This window comes from Zalophus californianus, chromosome 1 (assembly GCF_009762305.2).
Source record: "Zalophus californianus isolate mZalCal1 chromosome 1, mZalCal1.pri.v2, whole genome shotgun sequence".
Classification (NCBI taxonomy): Eukaryota; Metazoa; Chordata; class Mammalia; order Carnivora; family Otariidae; genus Zalophus; species Zalophus californianus.
Genome location: NC_045595.1, coordinates 9,937,108 through 9,952,583, shown reverse-complemented (window position 1 = coordinate 9,952,583; position 15,476 = coordinate 9,937,108). Strand labels below are relative to the sequence as shown.

The window sequence follows — 15,476 nt, the reverse complement described above, 5'->3', positions numbered from 1 at the left end:
GATCTGGGGGGATGCTGGGCCCATGGACTAATATGGGGGGGGGCTTTGTTGTAGGCTGTTCAGGCCGAAGGTGCCTTGGAGACCCGAGGGTGTAGACGGTGAGAAGAGAAGCAGGGCTGACACTCCAGTGTGGCTGTCATCACAGTCTAGACGGCGTCTAAACCATGCGGCCAGTTAGAGCCCCCGGGAAGGAGTGTGGGTGGGGAAGAGGCCTGGAGACTCCACCTGAGGTCGCAGCATCCTGGGTCCGGGTGCAGCCCGGAGCAGCGAGGGGAGCCTCGCACTCAGACGCATGCTCCCTGTGCCCTGACTCGCGCCGCGCTGTGGACAGCGCCCTCGGATGGGTCCCGGGCTGGCCTGTCACCTGTGCAGACTACTGTCCTTAGCAGAAGCCCGCAGGTTTGAGGCACAGAGGGAATTGGGGTTGTTGGGGGCGGGGGGGGAGGACTGGCTCAAGTTCACACCACTTGTGAATGGCAGAGTCGTATCCAGACCCGTCTGGGTTGGCTGCCCCCAGAGCCTGGCACCCGGCAGCCTTTCCGGCATTAACCAGCCACTAGCTAGTTTGAGTCCCCCTGGGGAGAGCCGGGGAGGGGAGTGTCCGTTAGTGTGGGGTCAGTGCCTCTCCTGAGCTTGACCATGGCTGGGAGCCGAGGTGGGGAGTGGGGGTGATGAGGAAGCCCTTGCCCCCCACAATGTAACATTGTGAAATGCTGGGAAAGGGGCCCAAAGTGCCACAGGCCATGTCTGGGTGGGGGGGGCGCTTCCTGAAGGCTGGGGGTGGGGAGGGCGCCCGCATGCCAGCCACACCGTCCGATCACTTCCCATTTCGCGAGAGGAGTCTGAGGCCTGGGAGTGGGTATACTGCCCGGGAGTGTGCTGTTCCCGCCTTTATTTCCTGAGAACCTGTCCAAGTCCCTGCCCTCAAGGAGCTCATGGTCTGGTAGGGAAGGTTGACCCCAGACTTGCCAATATCCTCCAGGTAACTTCAGGTGTGGTTGAAAGCTGTAAATCAAAACGGGGTAACAGGATGGCAAGTGGGAGCAGCAGGAACGTTAGGGAAGGTCCGGTAGGTTGCCCTGCTGGCCTGGCCTTGGAGTTGAGCCCTGACTGGTGAAGCCATACCAGGTGTACAGGGATCCTGGGAGAGCATTCCAGGCCGAGAGAGCAGCCCTGGCAAAGCGGGGGTGGGGTGGGGGTGGAGGAGGCTAGAGCATCCTAGGAACTGGAGGGGGCCGGTTACAGAGCAGGGTGACACCAGGTCACCGGTGGCGTCTAGGCCCTGGTGAGGAACGCAGACCCCAGTGGAGAGCTGAGGGGAAGGTTAACACTCGGATCTGCGTCATTCAGTGATCCCTTAGCACTGAGTGGAGGGCAGGTGTGGAGGCAGGGAGGCCAAGACAAGCACCCAGGCGCGGCAGGTGGCTTGGTCCTGGATGGGGGGCATTGGGGGCCACAAGTGGGCAGGTTGGTGAGGTGCTTTGGAGGCAGCTGTCAGGACTTGCTGGTGGAGCTTATGAAGGGGAGAGGTGGTGAAGGGTGAGGAATCGAGGCAGATTCCTAGGTTTGGGGTCTGAGTTTCAACAAACACATTGCTGTGTGCCAGGCCTGTTCTAGAAGCTGGGGCTAGCTGTGAGCAAAGCAATCCAATGATCCGTGTCTGTGCAGGGGCCATGCAAGAAATAAATAACTACTTTTTTTTTTTTTTAAGATTTTTATTTATTTGAGAGAGAGTGAGCAAGAGAGAGAGCATGAGCGGAGCGGGAGGGAGAGGGAGAAGCAAGCAGGCTCCCTGCTGAGCAAGGAGCCCGACTCGGGACTCGATCCCAGGACCCTGGGATCATGACCTGAGCCTAAGGCAGATGTTTAACTGACTGAGCCACCCAGGTGCCCCTAAATAGTTACATTTGAACAAAGGCCTAAAGGAGACGTGGGGGGAGCAGCCTTGTCGGTAACTGGTGGGCAGAAGATACACGTGGAGGAACTGGCAAATGCAAAGGCCCTGGGGCAGGGGTTGGTGTGGTCAAGGAATAGCAGGAGGCAGGAGTGGCCTGAGCAGAAATGGGATCAGGGAGCTGACGGGGCTGGTGGATAGGCTTTCCTTTGGTGAAGGAAAAACTAATTCGGGGCTCTGTTGAGAGATTCCAAACAGAAAATAAGAGATATGGAAGGTATTTGCTGGTTAATGGCATTGAAACTATGGGACAGACTGGGGTGGCGGCGAGGGAAGACCGAGTAAGTGGGTGTTCACACTCTGGAGGGCCGGTAAAAACACAGGTGCTGGCCCTCCCCAGAGAATGTGTGTTTGTAGAAGTTCATGGCCAGGCTGGTGCCACTGGGTCAGGGCCACCGTTGAGAACCGCGGGGCAGATGAAGCAAAGGGCCGAGAGCAGAGATCTGGATTTGCAACTCGGAGAGCATCCAGGGGAGACCGGAAGGGAGAAGGGAGGAGCAGCTGTGAGGGGAGGAAATGGGTCAGCACGGAGCCCTGTGCCCGCGGAGTTGCAGTGCCCAGGGACGGGCAGATGGGTGGGAGGAGTGCAGGGGAGGGCACAGAACGCCAGCCTCCCCCCGGCCCCCTAGGGGACCTCACACCCCTCCTTTACCCCGCCTGCCTGTCTCCAGCTTGCGTCGAGGGTCCCCCCAGAGGGGAAAGAGGGAACTCGGTTGTCCCTGGTCCCTGATCTGTGGCGCCAGCCCGCTGGATTCTAATTAGCGACCAGAGAGGGAGAGACAGGAAGCAAGGGCTGGGGGCGGGGCCTGGACTCCTGCCCAAGGCTGGGAGGCTGCCAGTTCAAGGCCGGGATGCCTGGGCACCCCTGCCCCGCCCCGCAGTGCTGCGTGAGGAAGCCAGGTCAGGGAGACAAGTGGGCAGGGTTGGGATTTGGGGATGGAGAAGAGGCTTCCAGAAGGCCTGAATCTCCCGTGAGAGAGGGTCTGAGGCCTGCCTGGATGTGGGCAGGCCCTTCACAGCCATGACATCCCAGTGAGCTGCCCCTGCTGCCCAAGGGGGGGCTGTGAGGCCACGGGAGGAGCTTCCAGGAGGTCCCCTTTGGTCCAACATGCCCAGATGGGTGGGTCCGTCTGCCGGCTGGGGGTGGGAGTTAGCAGTGCAGGCCAGAGGGCCTGGAGGGGCGGCCAGGGTGCAGCTTCAGTCCCATACAGCTGGCTCGGGGGGAGGTACTTTGACTGGCCCCTCTCGGGGACAAGCCCTCAGCCACCAGGAGGAGGACAGGGGACCTGCCCAAACGCCTCTCCTCCTGGGCCTGCTGGGGCCCTGCCCCCGCCTCACTCTCCCTGTTCTCTCCAGGCTGGTGGGCCAGGCCGTGGTGCCCACCTGCTGATGCAGGGCAAGGCCCCCGGCACAGGACACTGAGCGCCCCGAACACGCCCCTGGCCGCCGCCATGGCCCGCCTGGCCGCCGTGCTCTGGAGTCTCTGCATCACCGCCGTCCTGGTCACTTCGGCCACCCAAGGTAGGTGCTGCTGGGGCTGGGGAGGAGCTGTGCCTCCAAAATGCAGCTGGGAGGGCAGAGAAAATGTTGAAATACCTCCCATGCACTTGGTGAAGAACCGCAGTCCCCAGCTCGCCCCAGGCCGCAGCGGAACCAAGCCAGAAGAAGACTTGGTAATCACACCGCCCCCAGCACCACTGAGGGGTCCCTGGACCAGCCCCTCACCCCCAACACCCAGGGCAGCAGGGCCCATCCTGCCAGGGGTCCTGGAGCCTGGGACGCGGGCTGTGGCCTCCTGGGACCAGGACCGGCCTTCCCGGTGAGTGATACTCCCCTGTCTTACGTGTGTGTCTTTCTCTGTGATTACATCCCTGAGGCTCTCGCTGGGAAGAAGGCTTAATTAAAGCATGCCCGCTGACGTTTATTTAAAAACAACTAATTACCCGGCCTCAGCCCTATGCCGGCCCCAGGATCCTGCACATGCAACAATTAGTGCCCCGAGCCTGCCCGCCCACCTCCACCAATCACTCGGTTACGGTCCCCGTGGCGGGCCCAGGCAGGGGCAAGGGCAGGCCAAGAGGAGAGGCAAAAAGAAGGGGCCTGCTGGCCTTGCCCCTAGCCCTGGGCATGCCCCCAGCCGGCACCCCCCAGCTCTGTCTGGAGAGCACTGTTGGGGGACTCTGCTCCCCAGTGTCCCTTCACATAGCCCAATACTCCGAAAGCCACAGAGGTGGAGGGGGCATTGCTGCGCCAGGCCCTGGGGCCTTGGCCCTGGCTCTGGGCAGCTGGCGCCCTCTGCTCCCCCAGTGCCCACATTCTCTGCCCGTCCAGGTTCCTGCCCCACTGCCCCGGCTGGGCCGGGAGGGGCCACTTCCACCCCCAGACCCATCTGAGCCAGCCCTCCACCCCCGGCCTCCCTCCCAGGCCCAGGAAGGACTAAAATTAGCTGTGGAAGCAGATGGTGCTAGAGGAACACATGTAATACTTTCCCCCAAGTGAGACTCAACTCACCCCAAAAAACCCCCGGGGCCTAGCTGCCATCCCCTTGGGGCCCCCCACTTGATAGTGGAGGGAGCAAATCCCCTGAAAGGGGTCTGCTTGGCACTGCTGCCCTAGGGCACCCCTACTTCTCTGTACCCACAAGCCACAGTCCGCACATCAGAGCCTGTGAGTCACTCTGCGTGTCCCCACCCCCCCCGCCAGCACCCCGCGAGGCCTGGCTGGGACGAGTGTCTAAGAAGGTGGCTGACCCGGCAGCTGTGGACCACGCGGAGCCCACTTTGTCCTATAGAGACTGGCTGCCTCAATAATTTTTTTAAAGATTTTATTTATTTATTTATTGGAGAGAGAAAGAGGGAGCATGAGCGGGAGAGGGAGAGAATCTCAAGCAGACTCCCCACTGAGTGCGGAGCCCAACATGGGGCTCGATCCCGGGACCCCGAGATCATGACCTGAGACGAAGGCAGACGCTTAGCCGCCTGAGCCACCCCGGCGCCCCTCGATAACCTTAATGATAGTGGACTCAGCTCCCATCACCTCACTGCCCCCGTTAGGCCTTTGTTCAGATGTAACCGTGTGGGGGCCCTCGTGCCCGCTGCAGCCGTCCCGGTGCTGTGAGGTGGGAGCGGCAGCTCCTGGGAGAAGGAACCGGGGCCACGGGGGTGGTCGGCTACTGGACGAGGCCGCCGGCAGGGCGTTTAAACCCCGGCCGTCTGGCTCCAGAGCCGGAGCTGTCGGTCCTCACACGGCATGGGAGGAGGGCTGATGCGTGACCATGCCACCCCACCAGGCGTGTTCTTCATCGTCACACTGACCCTCACCACACAGGGTGCCATGCCCGGGGCTTCCTTCGGGAACGTTCTATAGCGCGTGTACTCCTCAAGGCGGAGCCCTGGGCTGTCCGTGCTGATCTTACACTGGGGACGGAGGCCTGAGGAGGCTAGAGCTGGCTGTTCAAACCGAATCCGCGTCAGAAACGTGGGTGGGCACACGGGTCCGAGGCGCCCGGCCTCCCCCTAGAGATCCTGAGTCAGCAGGTGGGGAGCCGCGAGCCGCCGGTGCTGCCGACCCCCAGGCCCCACCGAGAAGCTCTGGCCCCGCGGACATGCCAGGCCTGTCAGCTGAGGAGAGGCCAGGCCAGGCCAGGCGCTGGGGGTTCCTTCAGAACATGAGAGCACTTCCTCCCAAGCCGTCTCTCCCCGTTGTGTGGGGTGGTGTGAAGTCAGGGAAGTACCCCAGACCACTCTCCTCTCTGACACCAGTTACGAGTTCGGGAGTCCTTTAGACCACCCTCAGATTTGATGATTCCCTAGATGCGTTCCCAGAATTCCCAAATGCTGTTAACACGGTGAACAGGTACAGATAATGTCAGCCGAGGGGACGGGTGTGTGACAGCATGCATGGTGCGCTGCCAACCTGGGACGCTCCCCTGAGCCTCGGGGTCCAGAGCAGACATGGGTGACCACCCACATGACTGACCTCAGTCCCCAGCCCTTCTGGAGGTCAGCTGATACCCAAAAGCTCCTACTCACATTGTTGGTGTGCTCATTTGCTAGGGCCACTGTAACAAAGGACCACAGGCTGGGGGCCTTCAACAACAGAACTGTGTTGCCCTGCTGTTCTAGGGGCTGGGAGTTCAAGACCAAGGGGTCAGCAGGGTCGGCTCCTTCTGAGGGCCGTGAGGGAAGCTGCTGTTCCAGGCCCTCTCCTGGGCTTGCGGCTGGCCATCTTTCCCCATGTCTCCACATCGTCCTCCCTTTGTGTGTGTCTCTGTGTCCAAATTTCCCCTTATAAAAAGGACACTGGTCATACTGGATTAGGGCCTGCCTTGACAACCTCATTTTAACTTGATCACCGCTGTTTCAAATGTGATCCCAGTCTGAGGTACGAGGGATTGGAACTTCAGCATATGAATTTGAGGTGGGGAGGACACAGTTCAACCCATCACAGGGGTATAGGCCATCTGGACTGGCCCGAGGCCCCCAGGTAGACAAAGACGCTCATCGGGCAGGACACCCCCAGTGCTTAGAGGCACCTCCCAGGGGCCTAGGGCAAAGAACTTACCGCACAGGTGGGCACACCGAGAAGCCCATTTGACAGATGAAAGAACGGAGGTCCGTATAGCCCACGTGCTGGATACAGCCAAGCTGGAGGGGGCATCTCAGCGGGGTCTTCCCTCCCCGTAGGCCTGAGCCGGGCTGGGCTCCCGTTCGGGCTGATGCGCCGGGAGCTGGCGTGCGAAGGCTACCCCATCGAGCTGCGGTGCCCAGGCAGCGACGTCATCATGGTGGAGAATGCCAACTATGGGCGCACAGACGACAAGATCTGCGACGCCGACCCTTTCCAGATGGAGAACGTGCAGTGCTACCTGCCCGACGCGTTCAAGATCATGTCACAGAGGTGAGGGGCCCCACCCCACCGGGCTCCTGGGAGGAGGGCTGCAGGCGGTTCCTGGGGGCCCTGGGTAAATGCCTGTCCTCCATGCACCCCCCGGCCCTGGCACCCTGTTCCCCCTCCGCCTTCCTTCTAGGCGTCCAGCCCCTGTTTCCTGAGCACCTGCTAGGTGCCAGGTCCCATGCAAACAGCCGGGAAGACCCAGCCCCTCTTCCCCGGCAGCCTGCACCCACTAGGCACCTCCAGAAGCTCGTTCCAGGATTTGTGTGGGAGGGAGTGGAGGTCTCGCAGTGTAAAAGCAATTAGCAGGATGGGGAAAGTGTCACGGGAGCCGAGGGAGAGCCCAGAGGTCCCACAGGCTTCCCGGAGCAGGTGACGTCTGAACACAGATGACAGAAGTGCACATGAGCGTGAGAGAAAGTGAGTGCCTGAGTGTGCGAGGCTGTGTGTGTGAGCGGGGCGGGGATGCCAGGCAGAGGTACCATGCGTGCGAAACTGCGAAAGCCTTCCTCACACCCACTGCCGGCCACTCAGAGTTGGTCAGCCGTCCTTCACGGTGCACCCAGATTTAACCTCCGCTGCCACCGCCGCCGCCCCCGCCGGCCCCCACCCCCGGGTTTGCCGCACTATCTCCTGCCCCGACTTGCCTGCCTTGGGCTGTCTCCCCCCACACACACAGCAGCCAGGGGGTGCCTGTGAACACCTGAGGGGCACCCACCTCCCTCAGAGCAAAAGCCTGTCTCCCCTGAGGCCCACTAGGCCGCACGCGCTCTGCCCTATGCTCTGCTCCTGGGCTTCCCGTCTCCACGCTCCCCCCAACTCAGCCGGCTCCAGCCGCCATCATCCACCGCGGCCTCCTCTGGGTCTTTGCACCGGCCGTTCCTCCTGCCTGGAATGCCGTTCCCCGACACCCGCATGGCTCACCCCTTCCCTTGCCCGGGGATCTTCTTATCTGACTATCCTCTCAGCAAGGCCTGTCTGACCACCCTCTCTAAAACCACAGCCCCCCACCCCGACTTCCTAGCCCCTTCCCTGCTTTATCGTCTAGCCCTGATTATCACCCACAGTTCTGTGGACTATTTCGCCTCTTTAACACGTTTGTTTCCTCACTGGGCCATCAGCCCCATGGGGACAGGCGCTGTGTCCCCCGCCAGATGCAGAGCAGGCACTCACTGAGTTTTTGCTAAGCGCCTGAGAGAGGGCAAGTTTCCCTCCAGGACCCAGAGCATAGAACGGAAGAAGGAAAGGAGGGCTGGAGCAAGCTCTGCGGCTCCTTGAATGCTGGCAGAGGATTCTAGAATAAGTCCCTTGGGCAGGGTCCCTGGGCAGGGTCACGAAGAGCGTCCAGAGAGTTTTGGGCAGGGGACCGGCGTGGTCAGGTGGCTCAGACCAGTGGGCCAGGTTGGAGCCACCTCGTTCCCTGTCCCCCACCTTTTCTCCCTCACACGTGCGCCCCTCCAGCAGTCCTCGCCCTCCTCCCCCTTCCCTGTCTGACACCCCTGCATGAGCGCCCCTAATCCAGCTTCCCAGCCTTTGCTTAGGCTGTGCCCCATCCTCCCTGGGACTCCCCTTCCTCCCGCCTCCTGCCTCCAGCTTTCTCCCTGCCCACCTCATGCCTTCAGCCCTGGCCTCGGGGTCTGCGGGGTGCGCCATGGTCTCCCCAGGGGCCAGCACAGCAACTGGCCTGGCTCTGGCATTCATGGGTTCTCGGTTCCAAAAGGGGGAACGCTGAACAGTGTGGTTCCGGGGGCCCAGGGAGGGAGAGGCCGCCGCTCTGCCACATTAAAGCCTGGAGGCGAGGCTCTTCGTGTTAGTTCGGGTACAGCCCTGCTGCTCTGACGGAGACACCCCAGAATAGGCAGAGTGCCCTTAAACCAGATCGGAGGGGAGAGACCCTCAGCCCTCGCTTCCCTCTCTCGGGGGCTCCCACACCCAGCCCTTTTAAAGGCCACCTCGGGCCCATTCCCACCTCCCTGGCCGGAACTCGGTCACGAGTAGTCAGCTGCAGGGGAGGCTGGGACGCGCAGTGTCCAGCCCTTGTCTCTTCTGGATGTTGAGGTGACAGTCACATAACACATTCGTCATTTTAAAGCGAACGATTCAGCAGTAGTTAGTACATTCGCAGCGTGGCGCAACCACCACCTCTCTCCAGTTCCAGAACATTTCCGTCTTCCCGACGGGAAATGCCATCCCCGTGAACTGTGACCGCCACTCTCCCCTCTCCCAGCCCCCGGCAGTCACTAATTTGCTTTCTGTGGCTGCGAACCGGCCTGTCGCAGATATTTCGTGCGGGTAGGATCATGAAACGCTGGCTTCTGTGCCTGACTTCTTTTGCTCCGCGGTGTCTTCGGGGTTTGCCCACATCGTGGCACATCAGAGCTTTCCTTTTGATGGCCAAATAATATTCCACGGTGTGGACGGACCACATTTTGCTTAGCCATTCCTCTGTCAGTGGACACTTGGGTCGTCCCTACCTTTTGGCAATTGTGTAAATGACATCGTGGAGAACATTCACAAACAAGCAGTTGTTTGAGCCCCTGCTTCCGGGTCCTTGGCGAACAAAGCTAGGGATGCAGCTGCTGGGTCACAGGCAACTCTCTGCTTCACCTTCAGAGGCCAGGGCTGAGGTTTTAAAGGGGGTTGAGGTGGGCTGGTAGGAGCAGACCCTCATTAACTAATGTCCTGGCGCTGTGGTAGGGCCCAGAGCCCTCGATCGGAGAGACAGACAGCAGAGGAGAAACATCTTTTTGTTCGTACGTAGGCCTCCCTTTATACGTTAGCCAGGCTCCTAGAAGTTGGTGGGGATCGGAGTCCCCAGGGTGAGTGAGAATGGCTTGGGCTTGGGCGTGAGGGGAAGAGACTGCCCTGTCCTCACTGCAGATCCTCACAGCAGCGCCACCCATAGCGCGGGACTCATCTAAGGCCCGGCGGGGGCGGGGGGGGGGACACAGACGGGCGCTGTGAGCATCCCATTAGCAGCATGTTGGCTGAGACACCGCCTCGTACGCGCGCCTTCGCGTCTTACTCTTCACTGAACAGTGAGGGGCTTTCCAGCCCACTTAGGACAGATGCCAAGGACGCGATGGCATCAGCGACACGCAGATGGGCTGTGAGGCCGGGGAGTTGGGGACACAGTTTATGGGGCAGAGTCTCTGGCCCAGCCCTGAGCTTGCTGCCTGGCCAGGGCCCAGAGTCGAAGCCTGGCTGGTGCGAAAGAGAGCAGGCAGGACACGGAAGATGATGCCCCCACAAGGCCCCTGGCCTTGGTTGCCACAGTTCCTTCTCCATTTGGGGGTGCTCATTCCTCTCCTGACCCTGAACGCCCGCCCCTGCCCCCCAGTTCTAGGCCGGTCTTTTCCCAGCTCCTCATGTCTTCTCTGCAGGTGTAACAACCGCACCCAGTGCGTGGTGGTTGCTGGCTCTGACGCCTTTCCCGACCCCTGTCCTGGGACCTACAAGTACCTGGAGGTGCAGTACGACTGTGTCCCCTACAGTGAGTCATCTTGTTCCTCGTGCGGACACGGGCCCTTCCCCCTCCCAGAAGCAAGCGAGGAGGAGACACCTTGACCTTACACACACACACACACACACACACACACACAGGGCCAAGTTAGGACGAGGCACAGGGCGGGCAGCTGGGCCTGTTCCCTCCCTCGTGCATTCTCTCCTCCCAGACCCCCCCCCTCCACAGTCAGTCCCGGCCCCACCCCACCCCCCCACAGGTTTGGTCCCCATTCACAGGCCACCTTCTTGCACTCTTGTTACCCTGGCCCACTAGCCCTGCCCCCTCACGTGTAGAAGGGCTCATTTACACCCTTCAAGGCCACACCCCAGAACTTGCTTGGTGCACCTACCTGTCTCCTGGTTCCCTGGACCTGGACCGTGCTGCCCTCCAACCTCTCCCCCTCCCTTCCCTTTCTGATCACCCCCTTACATGCCCCCTCGTCCCTCTTACTCACTCCCCTTCTTTTCTCAACTCCCTCTCCTTTCTCTTGTCCGCCTCACCTCTCATGTACTCCCAGTCCTGGAAGCTGGACCCCAAACCCATAGAGAGGCAGACCGCCCTCTGAGGCCTGGCGGCAGATCTGGTGTGAGGGGCTAGGGGCATCTTCCACAGATACCTGTCTCCTGGTTAGTGTGCCCATGACCGTGATAGCACTTCCTGTCTGCAAGGGAAGTGCTGCCATGTTGGACTAGGGTGGCCCCCGGGAAGCCTGAGCAGGGTGATCTTGGGAGCCAGGGGCCTGGCTTTCTTGCATCTGGCCAGGGGGAACCAACAAAGACAGGGTCTCTCCTCCTCAGCACTCTGCTCTTAACATGGCCCTTCTTTCCTGCCCTCACTGTCCCTTCCCTTCCTCCCCGCCATCCATTCCCCTCCTCTCCCCGCCAGCTTCATGTAGCCAGCCTGGAGGTAGGGCCTCCGGGCAGATGGGGGAGGAGACAGGGCCACCAGAGTGTCTGAGTGTGGGGGGCAGGGGCAGGGGAGCAGAAGGCCCTGTGGCCCTCCCACCCCAGCCTCCCCCCTCAACCTTTGATTTCTCCTCGCAGGTGATGACCTACGTGCTGGGGGCAACAGGATCACTTGTGTGCTTCCATAACCTTCTTTTACTCCCCACCCATTCCTTTCAGCAGCTGAGGCCTCCAGCCGCCACCTGAGGGGGATGCCCATCTGAGCCTTGAAGCCTCCCCACAGCACTGGGGACACTCTCCACCCACCCCCGTGGCCGGGGCGGCAGGGAAGGGAGGCGGGAGGCCGGGAGCATTGCACGGCAGGGAAGTCAGGCTGGGTTTGAGGCCCGGCGTGGCTCTCGGATTTTCTGACTCTGAAACTTGAACAAATGACTTAAAACTTCTCTGAGCTGCTGCAAAAGGAGGCGAGAGGCCAGGAGAGCATGCGTGTGAAGCGCCTGGCCCAGGGCTGCCCCCCGCCCCCCCGAGCCCGCTCCCTGTGGCAGAGTGCTGGATGTAAATGCCCCCCCCAGGGCAGAGGCTTCGTCCTCACCCCCCAGCGCCCAGACCCGAGCCTGGTTCAGGACGTGCTCAGTAACGGTACGGGTGCCCCTCCAAGCCAGCTTAGCCCGTGTCTTCATCTGTGACGGTGGGAGGGGGGACCCCTTCCGGGGGATGCTGCCAGGAGCAGAGAGAACGTGGGTAAAGCTCCTCGTGCGCCCCAGGCCATAGGTACATACGAAAGAAACGGTGCCCGCTTTTGCCAACTGTGTGGCCTCAGTTGTGTTGCTTCACTGCACTAAGCCTCAGTTTCCCCATCTATAGACAGGGTTCTGGAAAGACTGCCTGGGAAGTACCTAGCATGGTTCCTAGCACTTAGTCACTTAGGAAGCAGAAGGCACTTGGCAGTCATTGCTTTTGTTGTGACTACTTGTAGTGATTTTTACCAGTTATTGCTCTTGGAAATGAAAAATAAAACTAATGACAGATGATGATCACACTCTTCCTGAGACAGGTGAGATAAAGGGCAGGAAGGGCATCCCTCGGTCCAAGTGGAGTCCAAAGCAAGTGGGCACCATGCGGGTAAAGAAGCGGAACAAAAGTTAGAGGGAGCAGGGAGGAAAGAGGCATAGGGACCTCCTGAAGCTGACCCCCCCCTCCCAGTGTGGCCAGGGGTGTGACCCACGGAGACCAGGATGGCCCAGGGGATGGGCAGCCCCCGTCTGACTGAGAGCGAGCCTGAGCCCCGGGGGACGCAGGACACACAGTGACTGTATCTGGGCCACAGGGGGGCCACGCGTGCCCTCGACAGGCAGAACCCAGGGGTGAGGGGGTGTAGCTCCTGGTTCCAGAAGAAGGGGAACTGGAGTTCCAAGGGTGACCGAAGCTAGGGCCAGAGAACAGGGAGGCGGGGCGCTCACTTGTCCCCCACTGTTCGTGTTCGCTGAGCACTTCCTGTGTGCCAGGCCCTGGATGAGGCGCTGGGAAGCAGCCAAACTCTCCCCTGTGGAACTCCCTGCTTGTGCCTCTAGAGAGGTGGCAGGAGAGCGAGGCCCTGGTCAGAGGTGCCTGAGGGGCCGGCGACACTGCGCCCGAAGGGGGAGCAGCCTGGGCAGCCATCTTGCCCTGGGCTTCAGAGGCTGGGGTGACCCCAGTGCTGGTGTGGGTGAGTCAGGGGTGGGTGAAGGGGCCCACCACGGGGAGGGGGCAGTGGGTGTGTGGGCCTCCCCCCCACACACACACACACAAACACACACCCAGACAGGCCCGACTAACGCTGGATTTGCCTTGCAGCTGAGCACATTCTAACCGTGCCCCCTTCCTCCCCTAGGTGCGCCTGCCCACCTGGCAGCAGGCAGGGAGCGCCTGGCTCCTGGGCCCCCGGGGGGGGGGTGGGCAGACAAACTGAGCCACAGGCTGGCCCCGGGGGAGCGTGGGAGTGTGTCTGTGCCCCCCCCCCCCGCTGTCTGTGATGTCGCCCCCACCCCAGCCTCTTCCTTCTCTGCCTTTGTCTCCCCCACCGGCTCTCTGAGGCCCAGGGGCGCTGCCTGTCATCCTGTGTCCCACTCTGCCGCCCTCTCTCTCTGTGTTGGCTTTCTCTGGGTTGTGAGGGCTTGGGGGAACTCAGCTGGACTCTAGCAAGGCCAGCACAGAAAGGGAAGTTCAGCATGTTCCTTCAGCTGGGGGCACCCAGGCCCCTGGAGGCACTGAACCCCCTCCCCCCGCCGGGCCCCTGGTTCTAGCAGGAGGGCAGCAGGTGGGTTGTGCAGAGGTGGGGGGGACTGTGTGGCTCTTCCACCCCTACCACTCCCTCCCTGGTGCTCTCCTAACCAGAGCCCACCTTCCAGCTGAAGCTCCCCCCTCCCCAACCCCCACTGCCCTGAAGGTGCCCCTACCCATCTGAGAGTTACGTCCACCTGCCTGTTTGTACACGCCCCCCCATGTCTCTCTTGGTTTCTGTCCTCGCGTGTCTCCCCCTCCCTGTGACTGTCTCCCCGACACCCTCCCCAGAGGCAGGGACTTGGGGGCGGGGGCTGAGCTGATGCTACGTTCCGGGGTTGGGGAACCAGGATGAGGAAAGAAAGGAAAAGGGGGCATGTTGCCAGATAAGAAACGAAAGCAATTTAATCTTTTTTTTTCTCTTTTTTTTTCTTGCACATTTTTTTTCAATTTGTTTTCTCTCTCTCTTCCGATGCTTAAAGTAGAAGTGGAGCAGAAAGGTAAACGCACTGTTACCAATGCTAACCCCTAACTCACACTTTGTTCTCACCTGTACCATACTTATGTGACCCGCCCTCCCCGCTCCGCCCCTTCTTCTCCCCACCCCAACTGGGTCCAGTTGGTACCCCCCACCCCGGGTGTCCTCCCGGTGGGGCCAGCCCTGGTGCCGCCACGGGCGACTCCACCCGCCAGACACCTGAGGAAGCTCCTCTCTGAGCACGGGCAGGACCTTCTGTCTCTCTCTCTCTCTCTCTCTCTCTCTCTCTCTGCCTCCTTTTCTCTCTGTCTCCCTGTCCCTCCTTCCTAGTCCCAGCCCTTGCGGGGGGGACCTGGCCTTCTCTCATACTTATTTTGCCTCCTTCAGGAGAAGTGTGTAAGCCTCCAGGGCGGGAGGGGAGGGCGGGACCCCCTTCTCTGGCTCCCGACTGGGGGCGGAGTGCACCGGGGTGAGCCAGGGGGGAGTGGGTCTTTCTCTTCTTCCTGCCCCAACTTTTGCACCACGTGTCTGGCTCAGGGGAGGCGGGATGGAGGGGACACCTTTGTTTTCCTTTTGGGGAGCAGATTCCTTCTATCTCTCGGGCTCCTGGTGGCATAAGTTCTTTCTGGTTTGGCGTTTCCAAGGCCCAGAGCTGTTTTGGAGCACGGAGCACCAGTTTTCCCCACCCCCAACCCCCATCCTTGACCGGCCCGGGCGGGGCGGGGGGGGGGGGGGGCAGCCCTGGGGAGGGATGTAAAGCTGCCCCCAGCCCTGGGAGGGCAGTCTGCCAAACTGGGGGCAACGGGGCGGGGGTGGGCCTCACGGCGGGGGGGCGGGGAGCGCTGGGTGGGGGAACGTTTTCTCTGGTTCTGAAACACTTGCGAAGCTGCAGTCAGGGTTTCTTCTGGGCTGTTTTGGCTAGAGGACCAGGGAGAGGGGGGTTGGGGGAGGTATAGGCCGGGTCTGGGGACTTCCATGAGCACCGTAATTTCATTTCTTGCGGGGTTGACCCTCAGCAGGGGACTGGGAAAACTCCATGGTGGGTGGAGCTCTCCCCGGCATTTGGAGAGGGGAGGGGCTGCAGCAGAGGAACTTCCAGGGTGGGATATTGGGGATGGTCCAGACCTCCCCTGAAATTTGGGGGAAATTGACAGCTCCGAGGCTGGCCTCGGGGACAGGGCCCGGGGTGAGCCCTCCTTGCAGGATTGCTCTTGCCTTGAAATTACGGTGGTCTGTGAAGCATCCCCTTCGAGGAAGGTGGGGCGGGGTCCCTCCAAGCTGCTCCCCTCCCCCTGCCCTCCCCCATCTCAGAGAGACCTGGGCAACCAGCCCAGGCCCCGACCCTCGCTGCCCCGCCACTCTCTCTCTCCCTGAGTCTCTCTCGCACCCAGTACCAGGCACTCTTCTTACAGGCCGGTGGTGGTTTGGATACCGCAGCCCTGGATCTTTTCTCTTCAAGGGGGGAAGGAGGGAGGGAAGAGG

At 61.2% G+C, this 15,476-nt stretch overlaps 1 protein-coding gene across 4 annotated transcripts in view; it reads left to right on the top strand.

Moving 5' to 3' along the window:
- ADGRL1 (adhesion G protein-coupled receptor L1) overlaps window positions 1–15,476 on the top strand; it is a 44,000-nt gene that overhangs the window by 12,040 nt on the left and 16,484 nt on the right. For 2 of the 4 annotated variants that reach the window (XM_027582894.2, XM_027582890.2), the window contains exons 2-5: window positions 3,311–3,475; window positions 6,640–6,853; window positions 10,231–10,340; window positions 13,999–14,016. In XM_027582894.2, the coding sequence (XP_027438695.1) occupies window positions 3,406–3,475; window positions 6,640–6,853; window positions 10,231–10,340; window positions 13,999–14,016 (412 nt within the window). In that variant the 5' untranslated portion in view covers window positions 3,311–3,405. The remainder of the gene's footprint in view (window positions 1–3,310; window positions 3,476–6,639; window positions 6,854–10,230; window positions 10,341–13,998; window positions 14,017–15,476) is intronic. The other 2 variants (XM_027582891.2, XM_027582893.2) reach the window with 2 other exon arrangements.